Source organism: Papilio polytes, unplaced genomic scaffold, assembly GCF_000836215.1.
Source record: "Papilio polytes unplaced genomic scaffold, Ppol_1.0 DF821511.1, whole genome shotgun sequence".
Classification (NCBI taxonomy): domain Eukaryota; kingdom Metazoa; phylum Arthropoda; class Insecta; order Lepidoptera; family Papilionidae; genus Papilio; species Papilio polytes.
In genome coordinates this window covers 599,822-626,256 of record NW_013527693.1, presented here as the reverse complement: position 1 = coordinate 626,256, position 26,435 = coordinate 599,822, and the positions used below count along the sequence as shown (strand labels likewise).

General features: G+C 32.9%; 1 protein-coding gene and 1 long non-coding RNA gene across 6 annotated transcripts in view; one reads left to right on the top strand and one right to left on the bottom strand.

Annotated features, from left to right (window-relative positions):
* The window catches only part of LOC106108578 (G-protein coupled receptor Mth2-like), a 41,713-nt gene that overhangs the window by 9,549 nt on the left and 5,729 nt on the right, over window positions 1–26,435 (bottom strand). Inside the window, exon 1 of one of the 5 annotated variants that reach the window (XM_013289796.1) lies at window positions 2,595–3,159. The exons of the other annotated variants lie outside the window; for them this stretch is intronic. Coding sequence (XP_013145250.1) covers window positions 2,595–3,023 — 429 coding nt within the window. The 5' untranslated portion in view covers window positions 3,024–3,159. Of the gene's footprint in view, window positions 1–2,594; window positions 3,160–26,435 lie in introns of those variants that run through there. 5 annotated transcript variants of the gene reach the window in all.
* Window positions 19,648–22,259, top strand: LOC106108580. Its single transcript, XR_001225950.1, has 3 exons — window positions 19,648–19,683; window positions 21,042–21,279; window positions 22,042–22,259. It is a non-coding gene; the product is annotated as an uncharacterized LOC106108580 (long non-coding RNA).

The following is a 26,435-nucleotide window of genomic DNA, read 5'->3' as shown; positions in this document are numbered from 1 at the left end:
CTCTCAACAATGGTTTAACGTACGAGTATCAGTTGGAGACATTATAAAAATAGAAGAGACGACGTGATTAACAAAACAATAGTAAGCAATTCAAATTGGACATAATTGTAATTGATGTTACAAACTCTAGCGCTCTTTACGTCTGGGAATACCAACTAAGATGTAAACTGTTTATTTAAAAACTCCAATTAGAAACCACCCACGGTACGCGTTCTCTTACTTACTAGATTGCAAAGATCTTTGATCTAATAAAGTACCAACATTACAAAAGGAATGCTTATTTTTATATAATAAAAGGGGTCAAACGAGCGGCAGGAACACCGAGGTGATTTTGTTTTCAAGGGTTCGTGTTTGTAATTCCGTATGTATATTTGTCTTAACATCTGTAAGAAGTTTGTGTTGCATGTAACAAAGCCAAAGTAGATTTTGAAGTGTGTTGTAACATAAACTTTTGATAGTGACCTATTATACATAATCTATTTAAATCGATTGCGTATAAACCGGGGTACTTTGTTCATATTTTGGTTTTCGCCATATTGGCACTGACGGTTACGGTTGGTGCAGGCAAGGACCTAATATTAGAATTAACAGTAAGTAGCGTCAGTAGGCGCTTTCAAGTCGGGACGAAACAAAAGATGTGACCTTTCCATTTGTACGGATCAGTGACTTGAAGTCATGATTTCAAAATGCACCAGATTTTCGTGGTACGTTTTGTTACGTGATAACGAGGACAAACTTGCTGGTTGTTGCATATTCTTATACACAAATTCAAGAATGTACATTGTATATATCAAAAAAGGTTAATTAACATAACATCCGTTCTCTTTGCATTTGAATTTTGACGATAAAATTCTTGAATAATACGAATTGACTCATAGTCGTCACGCGTGTACGTGCAGAGGTGTGAAACACATTTCAGGTAGCATAAACACAGGATGCCCAACTGCTTTCATAGAATTTTAAATTTCGTGCTAAACTTCATGTATACCAATAACTTAATTATCAACGCACCGTACTAGCTTTTGCCCACATTTAAAAAAGCCTATCTATGCCTAAAACTATGTTCTACAACTGAGCCAAACACATACTTAACAGTTCGGTGATACCTTCTAACATCCATCCATCAAAACTTTCGCATTTATAATATTACTAGCTTTCGCCCGCGACTCCGACCGAGTTTAATAAAAAAAGTATGTAAACTATATGTTCTTCCAGGCTATTATCTACATTAATGCCAAAATTCATCGAGATCCGTTTAGCCCTTTTGGCTACAAACTCTAACAAACATTTATCCATCATCAAAACTTTCGCATTTATATTATTAGTAAGAAGTAAAATCAGATAGAAGGACTATAGTTCAATAAACATGATAAACAATTGAAGTTTCTGTTAAAAAAAAATTAAACGATGATTTTTTTATCTATGGAAAAACTCTGACTAGAAAGAAATCGATTTACGAACTATTTATTAATATCAAGGTCGATCGAAAAACCCAAGTAATAAGCAACAATATACGTGGTCGTTTACAATAACTGATTGAACAGAGTAATCTTTGTTATGAGTTATTTATTGCTATTTTAAAAATATTGCAATTATGACCCTTTACTAACCGATACGAAGGTAGGGTTTTCACAAGTTAATTATGTAGTTTTCTACTATCGAAAAAACATGTAAAAATACTTCATTTCACCCATTTTCCTTTACAAACGGAGATAAAATCGTTTTTGAAACCGGCACTAGAAAATCGTGGGAAAACTAAATAATTGTCAATGTAAAATAGACCATTTTACTTGCGATCTTACATTTGAGGAAAAAATTCAAGTCAGGCTTTATGTCTAGAATTCTTTCTGTTTGCATTCATTATTGCAAATAAAAACACTAGATTCTGCTCGTTAGTTCATCCTCGTGGAAAAAAAAGTAAAAAGGGTATGCATTTCTAGACCATGTTTTACATCTGTGGAAAAAATCACCGATATACTTAAAGCCGTTTTGGAGACATGTAGTTACAAAGTCATCCATACTTTCACATTTATAACATTAACTAGCTAAGCCCGCGACTCCGTCCGCGTGAAATTAAAAAAAAAGTGAGCCTATGTGCCTATCTGTTCTTCCAGACTATCCTCTACATCTGTACCAAATATCATCGAAATCCGTTCAGCCATTTAGGCTACAAACTCTAACAAACATCCATCATTATGTTATGTATGTTTACTATGTTATTTGAAATTAGAACCAACTATGATAATTGACTTTTAGTGACGTATAAATACCGATGTATTGTATCTAAGATAACTAATACTTTTAATAGGTTTATAATTTTTCCATGTAATATAATAAATATTAACAATGTCTTGTTGGTCAAAAAGCTAATGTGACTGTTTGATATTTTATATCTTGTTATTCAAGTCTCATAATGGTATAAAGTTTTGGGAACAAACTGGTTTAATTTAGTGCTTTAATCAACAAACAAAACAACAATATTTTTCCGCAGTTTGGAATCGAATCCGCAATCGCATCCAATCGATCAACATCGACTCGAGTGTGTAATCACTTTAAAAATGACTATCATTGAACGTGTTAAGAGAATATCTTACCGATTTCAAATGCCAATTGTCCGACCAATCTGTCAAGCCGATCATCGATACCAACACCATCACTAAGGGCCAAGTGCAGTTCATCTTCTCCGGTCTAAATCGGAACATCTCTCGGCCTTTAGCTCCCTCTATTATTCTGAAGTCATCCCATACTGCGACGTCAAAATTATCCGTTACATTTTCACAACGACTTCCATGCCGACCGTAGCCAAATGGACAACACTTCCTTACAACTAATTTCGTGCAAGCAGTCGCCGTGTTTGTATTATTATCATAAAAGAAGTCCCCCTCCTCATATATAACACCTTCGAAGTTAATATCCCCATTGGGTAGATATTCCCCTTTTGATATGTCAATTTTATCATCACATTTTAACACAGCACTTGTTACAGTAAATAAAGACAAAAGTATCATTAACATTTTCGACATGTCCACACTATTCTATCGTTTACGTTAAATAATAAAACAATTTAATTTCGTATTTATCTAAATCGCATCTCGATTTTTATTCGAAGCACGTCTGATCGCATCGGAGACTATCCGCGACTGTCGAAGTTGCTTGACGATCACCGGTTACTCAATGAGGGAATTCCGTACCCACACTAATGAACCTCAGGTAAAAAAAAAAAATCAACACGCATCGCAACAAGTTTTGTATATTCACAAACAAAACGTAAAAGGTCGCTCTAGAATCGAATAAAAAAACTGATGATTTTTGATTGAATTGATTTTAATTTACTTGTAAATGATTAAAAAAAGTTTTCCATTTATCTAAAACATTTATATCTCTTAAACGATTTACTTAAAAACAAACAATATTTATTTATTTCTTTATTTATTTACAATAGGAAGCCAACGTATCACATGAAATAGGTTGTGTTTGATGAAGAAAAATAATTAGAACTAAAACACAATATCATGGATATCTCAAACTTATATTCAACTTTTCAAATTCCAAATGTTTTTCTTACATCGTCTTCGGGTTAAAAGCACAAGTTGGCTGCGAAACCGGTTTTGTTAATAACAGAATAGAAATATGCGATTACTAAGGATAACCAATGTAACTACAATTATAATTATATGATAATTAAAACATTTCGAATAAACATGAGATAAATTTTATATATACCAACAAGATAATGTAATAATTTTGTTTTATCAAATTAAAGAACTACTGCGAAAATTCTACACTTTAAAATAATAAAAACCACAGATAAGATAACAGAAATGGTTATTATTAACTGTTATAAAAGTGATAACTTTAGTTTAAATAAAGTAAGCACACGGCTGTGAAAGACTTAATTCTTAAAAATTTCGACAAGTTTTTATCCAACTTAATTACATCAAACCGGAATAGCGTTATCAAAAGTAGTGTATATAGTGTGTATAACTTCTAGTTAATTCAATTTTTAATTAAGATAGAAATTAAAATTCGTGTAAATTTGTATTTTTGTATGTATTGAAATAACTCAGAAACTACTGGGCCGATTTTAAAAATTCACCATCAGAAAGGTAATTTATCTGTGAGTAACATAGGCTATATTTTATTATTACTAATGTTTAGGAACTATTAATAAACAGCGTGTTTCTGGACGCCGGCGTTAAAAATTCACTAAACTTTAATTTTTCTCGGCTTATGCTGCCTAAACCGTTAGAGGTAGGTAAAAAATAATGAATGAAAGAATTGTAGATCTCAAAATGTTCTACAAAAAAGGCCGCGATAGCATATATCTTTAACGGTTTTCTTACGAGTACAATAACCACTGATCTGTTTACAAAATGAATCAAAAACCTCACGCTATTTGCAGCGTTCTTTTATTGGTTATATTAATCCTCATCCAAATAAATGCGTTTGTCATCAGGAGAATTTATTGTAGAATAAAATTGTCCTTCACGGTATTTAAATTGGACTAATAGTTTAGAAGATATCACGAACACAAACAATAAGGGTAACCGAAAAATCAGGGGCTTAGAAATTTGGAATCTTGCATAGGTAAATTTCTGTTTAATTACGTAGATTGCTACTACGTTAAGACTTTTGGTAATAGGTTGTAAAAAAGGGAGAACGTAATAGGTTATATTTGTAATTTCACGCGGGCGCAGTCGCGAGCAACAGATAGACAAGGTTTTGAGAGAGTAACTGAAATCTTAAAGCAAAAGATGGGAAGGTAGATGCAAGGTTAGTAGTAAGTCGGTAAAAAGTAAGGCGATTGTCTCTTTTTTTTGGTTTCCAGGAATATAGGTGAGATAATATTTTAAAACTTAAGTCTTCGTTTATGTGTTGAGCAGGGTACTAACGATTGTCATACATCTATGAGATAAGCAATACATACGAGTATGATGTCATATTGCTTAAAATATCCACAGATACAAGACTAGAATCAAAATATAATGTCATCACTATCATCCCTTTTGATAAAACAGAGACAAAGATATGTTTCGATACAACGTTTCGGCAGTAAAAATTTACGGTGATATGCAAAAGTTTGGACACAGAACAAATTAATATTTTATTACGGTCCAATACATGTATAATGAAGCGATTATTTTGCGATACACGAAGTTGGTATTGTGTATACAATCAAGGTTAAGAACGTACCATCAAATTCCATTGTCTTATCAAAATCATGATGAATTGGCAACCACGATATTCAAATATTTATGAAGTAAACATCTAAATTACCTGACGGATAATGAAACCAACAATCGCTCGTTAGTGCCCCATCTATTTATGCTAATATAATAAAACATTATTACAAGTTATAGCTTATTTTGTGTGCACTATTGTGAGTTGAAATATTTTTTGTGATAAAATAAACCGCGATAGCAGTGCCTCTTACCGGGTCGTAACATTGCAGAAGTCAAAACAATGACAAGAAAAGTGATGACATAATATAACTATACATAAAATAAAATTGGAGTGTCTGATTGTAATATCAAAAGAAATTCCAGATTTCGGGAAGACGATGTATTTCTGTTGCTGATAACGAAAATCTCATTTAATTTATTTTGTCCGTCTGTCAGTCTGTCCGCAAGTCGCGTCTGTTCCGGGCTATCTTCGAAACGGCTGGGCCGATATCGACTGAACTTTCACTGAAGGGTAGCTGACAGACGGACATATCGGTTACTTTTTTTCTTATTATTGCTTAGACAAGTCGCGGGTAACAGCTAGTGTAATATAACAATGTTAAACTTGGTAAGTTATTTGTTTAAATTTAATATTTAGGATTATAATATGGTATAAACAAATATGGTTATTTGAATAATGTTTATTTGATGTCAAATCACCATATGTATGCTATTGATTATGAACGCAAACGCAACTCTTTATAACAGAACTCCAAGTGTATTTCGAAAACATCGGCTGAGAAAATGTCATGGTTGTACGTTGACCTGCCAGAAATTCACTACCAAGGTAAGGAGATGCAATGTTTGTGTTATAAGCTACTAGTTGTTCTTCGCTACTTAATAAAAGAATTTACTTATGTTTTACGAGTAGTTTATAGTTTTTATTTAACCATCAAACTCAACTAGATTGAATAATTTCGTCTAGAAAAAAAGTTATTATTATTATTATTCCTACACTAATATTATAAAGAAGCGGAATGATTTAAATTTTCGTATATATTGACTTTACTCCAAAACTACTGGGCCCATTTCAAAAATTCTTGCACCAATAAATATCTAAATTATCAGTGAGAAACAGAGGTTTTATTTATTACAATTTATACTTCCACGCGGACGTAGACGTGAGCAATAGTATTTCACAATTCAATATTAATTACAAGTTTATTTTAAAAAACGTTAACGTAAAATACCCAGAACTTTTAAGAGAAAACATCCTTAAATTATTCTATGAAGATTGCGGTCGAACGACGTAAAAGCCTGGCGCGGTTTCCAAACCGGTATAACAGCGAAAGCCTGATTACTAACTATTCAAGCAGGTTGTTTCTAAAGAGAACAGAAATAAACTGCGAGTGACTCTTAAAGGTAAAATACGTCTGCGAAGATTAGCTACAATTAATGTATATGCTATAGCTTTTACCTGCGATTTTGCCCGCGTGAAATTAAAAAAAATATACTTAATGTCACTCACGCATAAATTACCTTTCTAATGGTGAAGGAATTTTTAAAATCGGTCCAGCAGTTTTTGAGTTATTTCAATACATACAAAAACACAAAAATACAAATCTTTCCTCTGTATAATATTAGGAGGTATAGATTTATTGGCAAGATTGTAATTATATCATCTACATCAGCATGTAATGCTCTTGCCAAATTGGTAACACGTATAAAACGAAGTGAATAAAGGAGACAGTGGTAGTTCAGATTTAATACAGATGTAGAGTATACTCTGGAAGAATATATTGGCTACTTACTACTACTAGTTTTGTACTTTAATTCCGCAAGGATGGAATTACATGCGAAAGCTAGTTATGTATTTAAATTAAATGTCCGGTTAACATATTCTAAAACCTAGTCTTATAATCATGCTAGTTTTCGCCTGCGACCCTGTCCGCGAGGAATTAAAAAACAAAAGAAAGGTCTGTTTTTCCCGACTATCCTCTACATATATGGTTAACTTCATCCAGATCCGTTCAGCCTTTCAGGCTATAATCTCTAACCAACATCTATCATTGCATGCAAAATTTCGCATTTATAATATTAGTAAGATACTGAAAAATCTATAAGGAAAATCTTTAAAATACATCATCACAAGTTCACTCTATACGTCCCCACCGAGGGGCTCGGAGCCTACCCTAATAAGGGGTGAGCCATAGTCAACCACGCTGGCCCAGTGCGGGTTGGTTGACTTCACACATATCTTTGAATTTCTTCGCCGATATGTGCAGGTTGCATCACGATGTTTTCCTTCATCATAAGAACGTCGGGTATATAATGTACATATGTAAATTCGAAAAATTGAAAATCACATTGATACATGGCGGGATTCGAACCCAAGACCTGTAGATTACAAGTCAAATGTTTAAACCACTAAGCCACCGACGCTCATTCTAAAAACAGCAATGTAGTAAAACAGCGAAATCGAAATACACTATCATCTGTTAATTCACATTATGCTTAAAAACACAAATTAGTTGACATTCTTAATAGGTCATCATCATCATCATCTTTCTTCTTATCCTATTCCCATAGCGTCGGCACAAAAGGTTTTTGTCCTCCACATAAGTCTATCATACGTCATCTCAGTCATCACTCCCTTTTCGTTCATTCACCTTTTACGCAATCCATCCATCTCTTTCTAGGTCTACCTCTACCGATGTACCCTTCCACACTCTACAAAGTTATGTTATCAATATGTATCTGTTATCACGAATGTATTCGGAAGCATACAATTTTTTCATATGATAATTACAGTTTTTGCGTCATACGCATTGTGTGCGGTTAACTCGGAACCTTGAAGGAACCTGTCTCTTTTATTAATCTGAGACTCTGACGCGAGTCAATTGAACAATTTTTGTTACTCCATTTTCAATGTAAATTAATTTTGTTTCCATATTTAATAAGAAGCCTACCTTTCGTAAAGGAATTGGTCGAACATATGACTATTTAACCAACTTGCCTGTATCCAAATTTGCTTAGTTTGGGCGTTAGAGGGCTCTAAAGGTTGCTATTTTTTATTCCTACACGTGTATAATACGACATTTTATTATTACTCTCGAAATGATGTCAGCTATGTCCCATCTTTGATTGAATTACTTTACCTTTGATGAATAGTTTCTGTCTGTGTGACGATTACCCAGAAAAAAGACTGGATACCACCAAAGGGATTTAACCTTTAGTCATATCGACTTCATTTGCTTTATTAATCATTATAAATATATCTTGCTATGTGACTTCATACACGCTTTCATTTCATTTTTTTTTACTTTTTTTACTATAACTTCATGCTAAGTAACAAAGCTCAGTTTGTTTTAACTATTCAAATATTTATTATGTAGTTACAAGTCTTATATTTCTTCAATATAAATTCAAAAATTATTCGACCGATTTTGGAAAATCTTTTTCCATTTGAAATCTAAATGATGTCGCAGGGAAAAGCTAGTCTCTTAATAAATCTACGATTAGTGTATCCCTTAGTAACCACTACATGACTGACTGAAGCACCAAGGCACTGTGTTGTTTTCCATTTTCTTAATCACATATGTTTAAATTTTATTAATTAAGATTTTCTCTTAGCCTAAAGCCTATCCTAACTATTAACATCCTTGTATACGTATGTGATAGTAGTATAGTAAGCAATTCCTGTTATTATGTGTTAGTTTGTTTTTTAATTTAATAACACTTCAAGGTTTTCCCAGTTTGTCAATTATACAGCCTTCAGTGTCCCTGAAGCATAATTATACTTGAAACAACACAGGAACAAAGTCGATTAACAACACATTTACGAAATTAAATGAACTTATTAACATTTTGGTAATCTTACTTCTTACTAATATTATAAATGCGAAAGTTTAGATGGATCGATGAATGGATGTTTGTTAGCGTTTGTAGTCTAAACGGCTGAACGGATCTCTAAGAAATTTGGCACAGGTTTAGAGCATAGTCTGGAAGAACACATAGGCTACTTTTTATCCCGACAGTAGTTACGGTTCCCTTGGGATTTATTAATTTATTAAGTTATTTGTTTATTAAGTTTTTTAATGTTTACTCGATCATTCTGCAACGGTTCAAAATATCTTATTGAAATTTGGCACAGATATAAAACAAAGTCTGGAGTACACATGGGATAAGCTTTTTTCCCGAGAAATGTCCGGTTTCCGGGGGTACGTAGCTTTTTGTAATTTATATAGTTTGTATGTTTTCTAATACCACGCGTACGAAGTCGCGGGCAACAGCTCGTTATTAATAAAAAACTACTGCTTAAATCTCACTCAATCATTTTATAACACGAAAAAAAAAATCACGCTTCATATTATTGAACCATAATATAAAAAGTTTAGATAGCTTATAAATAACATGATTACGCGTAGGTTTGCTGAATTTAATCTTGACCAATAAAAGCCTAATGAAGTAACCGAAAGCAGTACAATGATTAAATTTATGTTGACGCATATCAATCATCAGCAGTGTTAAAACATGTCTCACTAAACTATGTCTAAATATACGAGTATCTATACTAATATTATAAAGAGGAATGATTTGTATTTTGTATGTATTGCGATAACTCAAAAACTATCAGACCGATCTCATAAATTTTAACAAAAAAGCTATGTTATCAGTGAGTAACATAGGCTTTTATTTTTAAACATTGTTTTAATTCCTCTCGAAGTCGCGAATGACAGCTAGTTTGGAACAACGGAGTAAATCTATAATTAAACAGTAACTTTCGCCTGCGACTCCGACCGCGTGGATTTAAAATATATATATTGTAAAATATAACCTACTAGCTTTCCGTGAGTAGCCTATGTGTTCTTCTAGACTATCCTCTACATCTATACCAAATTTCATCGAGATCCGTTCAGCCGTTTAGGCTACAAACTCTAACGAACATCCATCCATCCATCCATCTAAACTTTCGCATTTATAATATTAGTAAGATGTTGCTCACAGATAAATTACCTTTCTAAGTGTGAGAGAATTTTTAAAATCGGCCCAGTAATTTTGAGGCTATTCATTACAATCAAACTAACAAATTTTCCTTTCTATAGTATTACAGTATATAAATTTTAAACAAATTGGCACTATTATATCAATATAATGAATTTTTTCCGGCATTACAACGCAGTTACAACCGTAGAGTTAGCATTTCGTCGTATTTCATTAACTAAAATAACCGATTATTGTCAAGGTGATAGTTAATACGTGATGGGAGTTAGTGAGCAAATTTCTGCACTCAAATTGATTAACATTTTGAATACCATCGTTAACGAACAGATCCCTAAGGAACTTAAAGATATCGGTTGTTTTTCGGTCTCTCGTAACTCTTCCAATTAATAAATAATATAAATATGTTTTCAATTACTTTTTAATTAAATTCTATTATTGCTACGCTACGTGCGTCTGCTTGACCCGGTTTTCGGTATTTTTTCCTTAACTAATAAAATTGTAGTTAATGAATAAATTAAAATCGAAATTAAAATCGCTAAAAATAGATTTCACATGATTTTTATCTTGACGAAACTTTGTCAATTGATATTTAAATTATAATGCAACTAATTATGAATGACACTAAAATTGCATAGTTTAATGTTTTAATAAAATAGATCTATACCATATAATGTTACAAAGAGGAAATATTTGTATTTTTAAATGTATTGAAATATCTGAAAAACTACTAAGCAGATTTAAAAAAATATTTCACCAAAAACTAGCAATGTAATCATTGAGTGATATAAGCCATTTTTATTACAATTTTTTGGTTATAAAAACATGACATAAACTAGTTTGATGACTATTATCTAAGACATAATCTATACTATAATATAAAACCCTAATGTGGGAAAGAGACCATAAGTTGCTGCCAACATCAAGGAAGCAAGATTGTCAAGGTTTGTCATGTCATGTCATTTGATATTTGCTATTGATGTTTTGAAAAATGTAAACAATTAAATAAAATTCATGCGGATGAAGCCGCACGAGAACAGCTTGTAATTATTATTTTGTGACACGCATACATACAAGTAGTACATATAAACATTAACACTAGTGAAACCAGATGTCTAAGTTATCAATTCCATTCACATACAACCCATGCTAGAGGAAGCGGAATAACAATTGTATAGATAAACAAACGAGTCTTGTTGACAGTAATTATATAATTAAGTATGCATTTATATAGGCATTAGGCATTCATAATAATGCTTGTATACATAACGTAGCTACCAGTCTACGAGACTACATTTTCCCGAAAGTTTAGTCTCGTAGATTCGTAGCTCCGTAGCAATCTACGTGTGAATATCGTCATAAATAATAAATAAATATTAAATCATTAAAAAGCAGTATAATTAAAAACGAATTCATCAAAATACGCAATGTCTAATCTATTTTTAAATGGAAACTACGCAAATAAAATTTAAAAACGTATTATCTTTGAACGTTTAGATAATAAATTAATTATGCCACACGTGATATGAATGACATCATTGTAACTGATGGAAGCGTTAGAGAAAACTTAATACGTAAATAGACCGACCGAGATATTTGGTCCGGTGAGATGTCACGTCAGCAAAACAAATAAATCAATAGACATAAAAAGTGATGAAAGAAAAACAAGGACGCCGAGAATTATGTTAGTTTTAAAATATTTTCTAGTAAGCCATCATAATTAAGTTTGATCTATGCGTAATAGTATGTTATTTTTCAATTATTTGAGGTTTCAATCTGTTGGTTTTGTCAGCAAATATTTCGTACCTACATGGACATAGGAGGACGGAGGCACAACTTTAGTCTTTTTCCCGTTCCACCATTTTCTCATAAGGAATGGATTGAATGGGAAAGTGAATTTAACGGCGGAGAAAACACATAGGAAGGGGAAATATCCACTTTTTGTGCGTCTCCTCCTCCGTCGATTTAGGGTAGGCAAAGCATCTGCAATTGGGGATGTCTATGGGCAGCGATCGCTACGTCATTGTAGTGGATTTGGCCGCTTGCTTGTTTGCCACCTTATTGTATAAAAGAAACATAGAAAATAATACAACTAATAGTAAAAAAAACATGATATTGATCTTAGATCAGTTCAGTTTCTTATTTATAGCACTCCCTTAATAGATTAGGCCAGTGTCGATTGGTTATGTTCCTATTTGGGAGAGACTGGCAACAATACTCTGCTTACTGAAAAGTTTTGTAAACTTACAAGTGATCCAAAAATTAAAAATTCTTGATTTTATTAGAAGTTACAGTACTTTAGAGACATTGCGACACTTTTTTGACATTGACAGAAGGGCGCTAGTAGCGCTAATTCAGTTTGACTTATGTCCACCGGGTCAGATAAATCGTCGGTCTATAAAAAACCCGTTGTAAAGATCCGTCTCAGATTTGTCACCAAATTAATCAAACGTCATTAGCTGCTTGACCCTGCTATTGACGCAAATCAAATTGTTTTAAAATTATCCATTTAAATACAATATTTAGTAAATTGCTTTTTTATTTACGAACTAATAGTATACGTATGTAGGTATTTACCCGCGATTGTTGTTATTAAAAAAAGTAATATTATTTTAATGAAAATCAACTGACAAAAATGCGGCCGTAAAGACAAACAATTTAATTCGTATGCTATTTACAATAAAATCATACAGCATGGTAAACGTAAGTTTAAGGGCCTGTCCCACTGGCTGATAAAGTCTCAGGTAGCTTTAAAATTACGTCACTGTCAGATAAGGGAACAAGATCCGATATATCCATCACATGTTTTGGATTGTTATCAACCAATTAACAATTTGGTTTGGACAGGCACTATATATGTAAGTTGCTGAATCAATTGACATTACGTTGACTCCTATGTAAAGTATCGTATGTTTGAAACATAAACTTTACACGACAAATTAATTTTCAATGATTTTGATTAATCAATAAAAACATACGACAGATGTCCAAAATCTGCAGTTCTTTCAAACATTTTAAATCATAGTAACTTCAAAATAAATATTTATCGAATTAATTTAAAAAATATATAACAATATGTAAATCTTAAGATTGCGGCGTATGATAGTTTATCTAGGAGCCATAAATTTTTCCAAATGGATAGGAAAATAAATTCCCAGACTGTACGTTGTTCGTTCAAAAACGGTAGTGTACCGAAAGCTTTAGACCGTCCTTGTATCAAAAAGATCAAACAAAAATTAAACGTTTTTTGTAATTAAATGAACTAGTGTTTTAAGAATGAATGAAGCTCTATTCAGTGTTGTATGAAGTCCTTGTTTTGTTGTTTTATTATCTCATTAATGTCTGTTTTGATAAAATTTATTTTCCTACATGTTTACGACAGACATCTGCGCGACGAACATCTGTTTAGATGTAAAGAATAGTATTATGTGAATATTTCACGAGTGACCCGACTTCGTGGCCTAGTGATAGTTTTGTTATTAAGTTTTTTTTTTAATATAGACCAGCTGTTGCTCGCGACTTCGTCCGCGTGAAATTGAAAAAAATATAAATATGTTACTTACATTATCTTTTTAACTGTAGAAGAATTTTTATAATCAGCCTAGTAGTTTTTGAGTTACTTCAATATATACAAGAATAAAAATCTTTCCTCTTTATAATATTAATGCAGATATAGAGAAATATTTCTGAATCTGCAATGCCCATAATTAATTTGCAATTGTGATTATATTGTGCTGATTTTGTTGACATTCTCTAGACTTCACTGGATACGGATTTGCTTTTTTTTACTGGAAGACAAAGCAAAAAAGGGAGTATTACATAATCTAAAACAATGAACAAAAGTCTGTTATTTAACACTCGATGACTAACGCCATCTATCTGTTAAAACTATTAATAAAGATAACGTTAATTATGCATGTCCATGCAATTGATGCACTCTTCATGGCAATCTGGCAATTTTTATCATAATAATAATGATATTTTTTTCCATTTGCGTATGAAAAAGTATAACATGGCTAATATTATAGATCTTTATGTTAGTTTTTACCCACGACTTCATCGAAGGGAAAAAAACTCATTAGTATGTAGCCTATGGGTTCTTTCAAACTTTTTCTACATCTGTGCTGTTTCATCCAGATCTGTTAAGCCGTTTAGTAATCGCTATAAAACTAAGTAATTTAATTAGAAAAAGCATCGCTATTAAGCAATTAAAGAAAAACAGGCTGGTTGTACTATTTAATACTACAAAAAAAACAAATCGATATTTCACTAATCAAAACTAGACTTTGATGATACAGGTCACAAGATTGTAAACAATAGAATGGACATTCGTAAAATCTATACTATCTACACTTCTATACTTCTACACTATTATAATGAAGCGTAAACACACACTTCTTTGTTGCCTAAGATGTCAGCAATTACAGCATGTTTTTGAATAATTCTTCCTTTAATAAAAAGCCCTACACTTACGTCACGCTTTAGGCAATATATTTTTACGCCATTAAACTTAGCAGGTAAATATTTTGGATAAAAACCCTAATGTGGGATAGAGACCATAAGTTGCTGCCAACATCAAGGAAGCAAGATTGCCATTGATTGTTATCATGTCATGTCATTTTGACATTTGCAATTGATAATTTGACAAATGTAACGATAAAATAAAGCTTATTTATAATTTTATGCGGACGAAGCCGCACGGGAACAGCTAGTCCTATATAACTTTTTGGGAAAAAACAATCCCCATTGTAATCACTTCTGACTATGGATCTATAAATAACTCTTACAAGTGTTACTAATAAAATTGATTATGCCGCGTCTAAGTGCTTCTTAACTCACTGCGATATAATTGATAGGTAATACCAACTTGTGAACCAGACAATGCAATATGAACGGAATTGCATCAATGTGACGCATTTTGTTAGACTATTTCATTTTTAAATATTGATAATTGTGTTCTGCGATCCTGTGTGTAATTGATATCACAATAAAGTTTGAATAACATTATACCAATTACAACACCAACGCAACTAACAAGCATGCGGAAGAAACAGATGGATCTAAATTGAAATTTTCTGTCTGTCTCTATAGATTACATTGAGAGTAAGCATTTAACCGAAATGATTCAAGTACTCATCTATTAATTGATTTATTTTTCTTTTTCATATCTCGACAGCTGACTGGTATGACTGCAGACATAAAGCGGGACACGTTAATTAAGAGCGGGGGCAGACTTTTGACGAAACCTCGCACAATTGATGTGCGATTGTCGATTGTTTCGCAGCCAATTCAACTGTTTAGTCGCAGAACTAAAAATCGAGTAGTGTGCGCACTTCCAAATAAGCGAGACTAAGCAGTTGTGCGGTAGTTTAGTTTTAGGTGTACGCACTAATATAGATCGACAAATTGTTTGACCCGGGCATAAGTCAAACTAAATTATGACAGCTCACTAGCGCCATGTGTCCAATGTTACAAGGTCCTGCTAGTATAGTAGCTGACTAATCATGAATTTCTTTTATATTTACTATGTCTATATTACATGTTTTAGACATAGAAAAGAATGATGTCGGTATTACATAGTGGGCTAGAATTTCGGATCATAGATATTTTGATCTGATTGCGCGTTACCTATCACCGGGCCAGTTAAGCTTGTCGCACTATACATGTTTTGGTAATGCAATTGAAACTCATATTGCCTTATACATGAAGGCAATGTCAATCAACTTGATCTTTGAGTCTTTGAATCTTTGAGGACGGCCTAACGAGATCTTTGAGGAAAACATCTTCCATTATTTAAATGTTTAATGGCATTATCTTGAGAATTCTGGAATAACCAATTGACTAAGGAGTTCATATTGATAGGATACTAGCATGTTCAATTATTTTCAGCAGCTCTATATCTCTTTTACCTTACGAATTGGGATTACACACGAATAAGTCATTGTTTGTCGATATCCCTGTAAGGTGGTTGATTTTTTTATTCAAATGTGTCGACGATTATATTTGGATTTTTTTTTAAATTAGTTTTGTTTGAACATAGACGAATAAAAGATTCCTCGATATTTCCAAACCAATACGACATAGTCCTTCAAGAAGCGAGCCTACAATTTCCTTAAATGCCGGCAACGCATCTGTACTTCCTCTGGTGTTGCGGATGAACTGGGCGTCGTTAACCACCTCTGTGTTCCCGTCGCTCGTTAGCCCCTTTCTCTTATAAAAAAGTTGTTTTTGTAAGAGGTAGTTTTATAACAAGAGAAAAACAACGAGTTCTTTTTATTTCCACGGATCACATCCATCTATCCAATACAAGTTCATTTGTAACATTGTAAACATCGTCGGACAAGTCAAGGCAACGCATACAAAAAGTTTTACTTTATTACAAAAACTGTTTATGTAAAAAGTAATTTGCAGCCATTCAATTGAATCGAATGGTTTTTTTCGTTCAATTGTGTATAACGACCTCTATTGGTATTAATTGGCATCATACAATCTCAAGGGGAATACCCTAAGTGCTTAAATTGTATTGACAGTGTTCAATTTATTTCAATACATTTAACTAATTTTAAATCTGTAATACTTATTTTCGGAGGCAATTCCGCCCGTGTGGAAAAAAAAGTAAGTTGCCTATGTATTCTATCTATGCCAAATTTAGTCTACATACTCTCACAAATCATCCATTTATATAAACTTTCGAAATTATATTAGCAAGATGGTATTTGTAAGTCGAATTATTATTATGATTTATGATCTGTCCACCTATAACCGGTTCCGGGTAATAACCGAAATGGCTGTACTTTTCCTTAGAGATAACTTAGATATATGTAGAAAGAGAGCTGCGGTCAATGGGAGAAATTACAAAATGGATGATTTTTGAATATTTTTTATGAATGAATTGGTATTATTTTTGCAGAAATTATCGAGTTAGAGGTAGACCTAGAAAGATGGATGGATTGCGTGAAAGGTGACATGATCACGAAGGGAGTGATGACTGAGATGACGGATGAGAGTGCTTTGGAGGACAAAAACCCGGTGCGCCGACCCTACGGGAGTAGGATAAGGCAGGGGAGTTGATGATTAATGATATCGAGTTATAGTAGTTTAATAAATGTATTTATTGATTACGTATTTACATATACTTATGTACATTATATGAAGGTAAATACTAGTGAGACTAACCGTAACAATGGTATCGTGTGTCCATCTTTAAATGTTTTACACACAGATTTACGTAATTGCGTAATTGCGTACATAATGGCTTAGCAAGATCGATTGCTTGATTGATATATTGTCTTGTTACCAACAAGAAACGATTAAAATATACACATAATTACATCACACACACATGTTAGAGGAAGGAAGTCGCTCCTATTCCAGGAAAAACAAAAGAGAACATCTACGTTGTGAACATGGCCATGGGCATGTTCAGAATCATAAGATCATTTGGTGAAGTTGGTCTTGAACATACCATCGATGACGCGAACTCGCGAGAGACTACCTACCATCGGCTGACGTTCATCCAAAAGGATATGAAGGAAATCAACCTTGATGAACAAGTCTCTAAGAATGGTGATGTCTGTAGGACGAGGAAGGCCGACCCCAAATAACTGGGAAAAGGCGAGACTGAAGAATCTTACTCTTACTAATATCATAAACGCGAAGCTTTAGATGGATTTGTTACACTTTGTTGCTTAAACTGTTCAAAAGATGTCGATGAAATTTGGCAGATATAAAGAATAGTCTAGAAGAACACATAGGTAGCTTGCTTTTGATTTTTTTTAATTCCATGTGGAAGGAGTCGCATGCGAAAGTTAGTAATATGTAATTCATAGCTGACGGGAAATCTTCTTGTCCCTTTTTAAGAAAATCGCGCTAACGTATAAAGACAACGTTTATGTGTACAAAAAGTAAATATAGTTTTTTTTAATCAATAATTTAAAAAACAATTGAATATGAAGTGATATGAACAATTTTCAACAGAAAGGCGACTTCTTGTAGACTTATTTTAATAACCGACTGTTTTGTTGTTTGTTTTATTAAAAGAATATGATTTTTCAAGAACGAATTGATTAATAATATATCCGGTTTGTACAAAAAGTGTTCATTACTGGAACTGGGGTAGCCATCCGTGAAACCATGACGACCTTATTTTAACTAGAATATGCATTATAAAGGTCATTGACTTCTTCACATTTAAAAGTGCCCGTAGCTTATCTTAATTACAAAGTTTTACCACAGATAATACAAGACTCTACCAGTTTATTATGGGCAGATGATATATGGGACTAGTAGTAAAAATGTTTTTGTTTAAATTTTCGACTTTCTACGGAAGGACAGCTGCCCTCTTGTGCCCCCTTGATAGTTAAATCGCAATTCAAAAAGAAATAATCAAAAATCCCTAACCATAGAGTCCATGAATACAGATAAAACCCTGCCATCTGTCGTATACGTATGAATAACATTCGTAAATATTTAGCAAATATTCGTAAAGAACATTTCATTCAACAGATGGCTCTACTAATTAACATTTAAAAAAACAGATACGACTCTTCTAACTGTAATTAATCGAATCAGGGATTTCTTTAATATTTTAAATATAAGATAAAGCGTACATAATATTCATTTATATTAGACATACCTCAGAATATTCTTGTTTCATTTAATGTTTTGTTAAAACTGTGTTACATCAAACGAAAAAAAGATGGCGCTAGCATGAATAATTAATTGTACAGATAACTTATGCATAAATAAAAACTATGAAGTTATTGATACTTTAAGTAATTATAAAAATTACATTTATAGTAATTACTTATAACTCGAATAAATTCTGAGCTCACATTGTTAGATAGAGAGAATATTCTAGAAATTGAATAATGATCTGGGTTTCCCCGAGTTTTGAAGTGTTGCCACTAGACATAAAGTTAGCACATTTGTGGGTAAATTTACTTTAACGAGAAGAGGTTTTTATAAAGGGAGGTTTTATATTAATGTTATTATAAATATAAGAATAGATAAAAAATAATTTAACAATTGAAAATATTTGAGTCTACAAAAAGAAACATAAATTGTGGCTGTGTTGTTGATTATTTGTTAATAATTCCGAAAATCTTTAGAACAAATATTAACAGGGAATACAAAAGTTTGTATTAAATATATTTTTCCATTCTCATGGCTGTAATTTATTATTTCATGTATTTTTTACAAAAGTAAAAATAAAAATGCAAAAGAAATCATCTTTACTTTCAATCAAATAACAAGTATTTAAATTTGTAAAGGTATACGATCTTTATTTAGGTTAAAATTAAACAATAAACCGATACAAAACATGATATACCAATATGTATAAAGCTATCACATAACAAATGTGATACAAGTATTCTAGGGAAAATATGGAATATGCAAATGCCAACACTCGATGCACATCGATTTATACGAGGCTATAAATAGAAGTCTGAACCTTGCTTCTCTGTCACTACCATTGTGTAAAGTGCAGTTTTAGGACGTCTACGAAGAATCTGAAAAGGTTAGTGTTTTTTTTTTATCAATTTACATAAAAAGTAGAATCATTTGATAGAAATGTTTGTAGATTATCATATGAATTTTTAAATAGTGTATACTTAATGCCTTATAACAATGATATCGCTATTTACAGCGGTACTAATACTGCAAAATTATTGCAATATTAGGAAATGACAATTATTGCAATGTTTTTGTTGTTTCTTATTTGTTTGATTTTTGTATTGATATTCCCTGCCAGAATTTATTAGCAAAGTAGCGTAATCGTATGTTTGCGCCATTTGCTAGTCTAGACGTATTGCAAATGGCGTCAAGCCAACGCATGCGTTTAGTTCTAACTTGTGCTAACATATAGATTTTTTTACTCATACTAGCTTTAGATCGTGACTCTATCCGCGTGGAATTATAAAAAAAAACAAAAGGCTTCTTCTAGATTATCATCCACGTCTATGCCAAATTTCATCAAGTTCCGTTCAGCTGTTTAGGCTACAAACTCTAACAAACATCTATCCATCCTTGCATCTATCTATCATAAAGTGTCGCATAATATCAGTATTAGTATAATTCATTTATTAGATCTTAACGATAGATATTGCAATTTTCAATGTATAATTAGAGAACAATTACTATTACTGCGTCATAACTTAGGCGTGGCTACCATTAATATGGTTTTCCGAAGTAGTTAATATTAACTGTAAATTAAAAAAGAAATATAGCCTGATATCTGCCAAAGGAATTTTTGAATTCAAGCGTTCCTATTTTTTTATTATTTCAATATTAACGATATAAGTACTTAGTCATAAACATTACCTTGTACCTATTTAGTTTAAGTATTTTATACTTTTTAATAACCACGATCTACATTTATGTCCAAGGTATAAACATATGCGAAGACAGGCACATAATAAAGTAATTTGTTTAAATATGCATGGCTATAAAGCAGAAAGGATGAAGGGTGGATTTAAAATAGAGCTTTTTTATTTAATTAATTAAACACTTCATGGCAAGATAGTTTTTTTTTAAGAAAAGCAAAAAATGTATAAGTATATGTAGCTTCTTTAGGCTATAAAAACATCGGAACAGAAAAAAGGTGATCGTTTATATAGTACCAAAAAAGTTGAAAGGCTGATATACTATCATACTAATATTATAAAAGCGAAAGTTTAGACGGATGGATAGATATTAGATATTGTCGCTTAAGCAGCTGAACGGTTTTCGATGAAATTTGGTATGTATGTAGGATAGTCTGGAAGAACACAGGCTAATCTTTTTTTTTTAATTTCCACGGGAACGGAGTCGCGAGCGAAAACTAGTACTAAATAAAAATAAGAGTCAAATATTAAATTCGACATATCCCTGTTTCAGATTAACATGGGCCTGTTATCGGCAATCGCGGTCAACGCCATAGGCGGTGCTATCATATACGGTACTGGCGGACTCGGCGCGGCATGGGTTGCGCCAATGCTGGGCTTTAGTAGCGGCGGCATTGTAGCAGGCAGCACCGCCGCCGCCGCTCAAGCCTACTATGGCAACGTAGCCGCTGGGAGCATCGTATCCCAGTTGACTGCCATCGCTATGGCATCACCAACACCTTAAAACCCAGGTAAATACTAGGTATAACTGCATCTAATTAGGTCACCAAAACAGAGTGGACTGTACAATCGAAGGTGTTAATACGTCTATGCATCTGCAAATGCGAATCGCTTTGCTATTTTGAAATGAAATGAAATGAAAATGCATTTATTGCCACAAAATAGAAATTAGATAACAAAGACTTATTCTAAAGGTGACATATTCGTGGCAAAAGGTAGCCAGCTCAGCGTATGCAGGACGGACTAAGCCGTTCCTGCGCTGATTTTCAGCTGGCTCCTTCGCACTCAAGTAACATACATCTTAATCACTAGGGTAACCGGCCGTACTAATTACATATCTATACAGAAATAAAAAAAAGTAATAAAATAAAAAAAAAAATTGGCGAATTCCGCTAGCCATCTAATACTCTAAAAAAACGGACTTCCATATAAAAAGCAGCAATTAAAACAAATTCACTCAAAATTAACAAAACATCATCCTGAATAACTTTGAAAGACAGAAAAGTTCTTTGTTGTAAATACAACCAATAATGTGACTTTGAAGTCAGTGTCAGCGAAGATCTGAAGATATGCGGTAACACATGAAAAAAATACAAACGAATTGATAACCTCCTTCTACCTATTGGAATGTTGCTTTTAACAAATGTACACCAGAATCAGTTCAATCGTTAAGGCAACAGGCAGTCATAATACACAATACACACATACAAACGAGCATACAAAGAATTTTTTATTGTGCATAGGTGTTTAATGCATTTTTTTATTTTTTTCAGATTGCTCGATTTCTTAAGGAAATTGGAATAAATGGGTTATAATTAAATTATGTGTTTTAATTTACCTTATATATCCGGTAAAGTGAAGCCGAATTTTTAATTAGTTATTCAGTTTTTTAAGACTTTATTTTTAATCTGAAAACCTCGTGTTTTTTAATCTATGCATTTGTAAACAATTCGATTTTCTAATCTAAATAAATAATAATTACTGTCGTTTATTTATTTTCGTTACTTATTGAATAAGTATGTATCTGAATGTTGGGCCACCAAAGTTGCGGATGAAAGGAGATTGCATGTGGCTGAGATGCGTATGTTAAGATGGATGTGTGGTGTGACAAGAATGGATAAAGTTAAGAATGTGTATATTGAGGAAGTTTGAAAGTAGCGCCAGTGGTGGAGAAATTAAGAAGCAAAAGGTTAGCGTGGTATGGACATGTTATGCGACGAGACGATGGGGACATAAACCTGGAAGTATTAAGAATTAATGTGGATGGCTACAAAGGAAGAGGAAGACCGAAGAAAGCATGGATGGATTGTGTGAAAGAGGATATGCTTAAGAAAGGAGTGGATTCAGATATGACGGCTGATAGAGATGTATGGAAAAGCAGCACATACTGTGCCGACCCTCAATAAGGGACAAGGGCAAGTAGATAATTCATTGAAAAAGTATGCTTACTAACGATCTAAGACATGATCATTTCTAGGTACGACAGAATAAGGTAAAACAAGATTATTTTCGCAGCAGACGTTAAACAGTACATTTAGGTGAAGGCCGGCGAACTGGGACTTTTATTTTTGGTTTTGAAATGCGCCTATTATTCCGAACATTGAGAATTCATACAGTTTTGTGCTATTACACCATTTAAAAAAAAAACTAGGTATTACTAATGTATTAGTTCAATAATATAAAATAATAAATTAAAAAAAAAAAACGATTAAACGAGGTTAGTTACAGTAGCAGGATTAGTCCCAACCGTCTCGCTCTGTCCCAACCTGGAGACAGGTGAGAATAAAAGCTTCATCCGTTTCACCTTTTGCGGCGAGGAGACGGTTGGAACTTATAACAGTTTCATCTGTCACCTTACTGGTGATAATGGGACGGATGAAACTTTATTCTCGCGTGGCGACAGAGCGGGGTGACGGTTGGGAATAATCCCAGTAGTAAACATCTTGGTGGCTTTATACATTAGTCAAGTCTATATTCAAAACGCAATAGGAAGGGACTGCATAACGCAATACCAGGAGCCGCCAAGATATTTGAATAGAAGTGTACCAGTTAATAACGGATAGGCAGTATAAAATAAACGTACGATTGCAAAATTATCAATGGAGTTGAAGTATTTTCACTTTTTTATATATCTCTCTGTAAACATGGGTTTCATCTACCGAAAGGACTGCAAGTTTATATTGGTAACTCTTTCGGTTTTTTTGAATAAAATTGAAATTATATATCTTCGTAGAAGTGGCAATGTCACGGCCACTAGCAGTTTAATACACTACACATTGCCAACAGCAATAATTGTCAGTTGATATAAAACCGAGGCCTTTTATATCATGTTTATTGAGGTTATATGAAGACCGAATTGGATGTCCACGTTACTATTTTGTTATATGTCGTAATGAACCTGCCCTTGTCCTATCCTAACTGTAAGATTGTACAGTATATACTAATATCTATCAGTCGTCAATTGTTTCATACTTTCTTTTGTTTTATGTTTTAAAAATGTTAACTTGTCGCGTCTCGCTCTTCCTTAAGCTTGTTAGCCAATAGCCTAATGGTTTGGGGTAGGCACTACCGATCTTGAGGTCGAGAGTTCCAATCCTATTCGACTATTGTGAACCAAATCCTAGCACAAGCTTTCTCAAACTTACCTTGTATGGTTAAAAGAAATATTAGTACACTATCGCCCGCGACTCCGTCCGCTTGAAATTATAGTAAACAAAAGAAAATAGCCTGTGTTCTTCTAGATTATTCTTTGCGTCTATGATTTATCGAGATCCGGTAAGCCGTTTGGGCTACAAACTATAACATCCATCCATTCATCTGTACTTTCGCTTTTATATAGTAAGATTTTAAAAAAAAATCTACGTAGATTTTATATAAAAAAGTATATTTCAACAGTTTTAATTAATTATATCTCTTTATTCAAGTCAATTTTAATAAATAAATCTAAAAATTGGTACATTCTAAGAGTATCTCTAGTTTTTAGTTGGTTTGAGGACAAATTTTTTAACCAAGTTATTTTTGTCCAATGCAGTTAAATGATAGACAAGTTGACTTTACAAAGTTTTTCCTTATCAATGTAATCTATTTCGAGAATCATCTCTACAATTTCAACGTATCATAATTTTATGTAATTTTACTTGTAATTGCATGCATGTAAATAACAGTAAATTCATTCATAAATACAAACTTAATCACACGTTGGTCCTCGTAATGGCGACGGCAGAAATATTTAGGCTGTGAGCATAAATCTCGTCAGTACAACATAGAATCATTTACAAAGTTAGAATTGAGTTAAATAAGTTACTAACTACTACTGAATTTGATAATAATTTTGATTTTAGTTATCATCGATTAATTATATTGTAAATATCAAATTTGTGTAAAGCAGTGAACTTCATTTTTTTTTATAACATAAGGTGGCAAACGAGCAAGCGGCCACCTGAAATCGCCAAAATGGTGAAGCGACCGCTGCCCATAGACATCCGCAATTGCAGATGCGTTGCCTACCCTTATCCGACGGAGGAGGAAACGCACATAAAGAGGATATTTCCCCTTCCTATGCATCTCCTCCACCGTCAAATCCGCTTCCTCTTCCCAACCTCTCTTTATAAGAAAAGGTTGGTAAAGGGAAAGGGGCTTAAATTAGGCCTCCGGCACCACACTCACATCAGACGAAACACGGAATTGCTTCCATTTCACGCCTGTCTTCTGTGTGGTCGTGGTATTACACCGGGCGTGCCGGCCCATTCGTGCTAAGATGTAACGCAAATACATCATCTTCCCGAAATCTGGAGTTTTTTCTTTTGATATTACAAACAGACACTTCAATTTTATTATATGTATAGATGAAGCTGTTATTTCTGTCCGTAATGTTCTACAATCTATCGTGTGTTGCTTACATTATTACTTTGAGTGCATTCAACTTAGTATATAGGAATTTGTTTTAAAATTAAAACATCGATGTCCTTCAAATCGAAATTCGCACATAATTGATAATACACCCACAACTTCCGTATAACATCCTGTTTTTATTCGATATATTTGTAGCTCTTTTATCCGCGACCATGTACTAATATACAGATTTAAAAGATGTGCGCGCGAAAAAATATCGGATTAGAATTTCTCATTCATGCGTGTATTTTTCTGAGTGAAATGTTTGATTGTCGAGAGATTTTTTTATCAAATATATTGAAATTCAAATTCGAGAAGAAGAAATTAAGAGATCTCTTAAACAGAATTTTGTTCGTACTGAAGATTTGCATTAGAATTAAATAAGTAATTAACGTATTACTGCCTGTGTAAAGGCCTTATTTAGTGACGTATTGACTGATTCTGTATTACGGATATAACAATAATAGGACTTGTCTCACCGGTATTTACCGCTAACTAGTCACGTATCTCTTACAGAAATAAAACAATGAATGAATTGCTTGCGCTATTAAATTTATGAAGCTCATTTGAACTCTAAAACTGGCCAATCATTCTAATCGTATTAAAAACTTAGTTCCAAATATATTCTTAGTAGCTGTTACCCGCAACTTCGTCCGCGTGGTATTAGAAAACATACGAACTATATAAATAACAAAAAGCTACGTATCCCATGTGTACTCCAGACTTTGTTTTATATTTGTGCCAAATTTCAATAAGATTTGTTGAACCGTTGCAGAATAATCGAGTAAACATTAAAAAACTAAATTAATGACTCCCACGAGAACCGTAACTATTTCCGGGGTAAAAAGTAGCCGATGTGTTCTTCCAGACTATGTTCTACATCTGTGCCGAATTTCATGGAGATCCGTTCAGCCGTTTAGGCCACAAACTCTAACAAACATCCATCCATCCATCTAAACTTTCGCATTTATAATATTAGTAAGATTACGTTATGTTCTTATTAGGATATAAATAAGTTGGCAGTAACATTAGGTAGTAGGTAGTGTTTTGTTTTTAGATGAAATAAAAATCATTTGTGAAACTTTGTTGGGAAACTTTATGATGTTTAAGATTGCTTGAAACTGTTGTCTTAGAATGTCTACGTCTACATACTTATTGAAACTTTGATACAAAACTTATAGTCTCTAGGGCCTAACCAAATAAAATTAGACAGTATTTACGTAGATATTGGACATAGAAGAAATGTAATCTTTTTTTTTTTTTTTTTTTTTTTTTT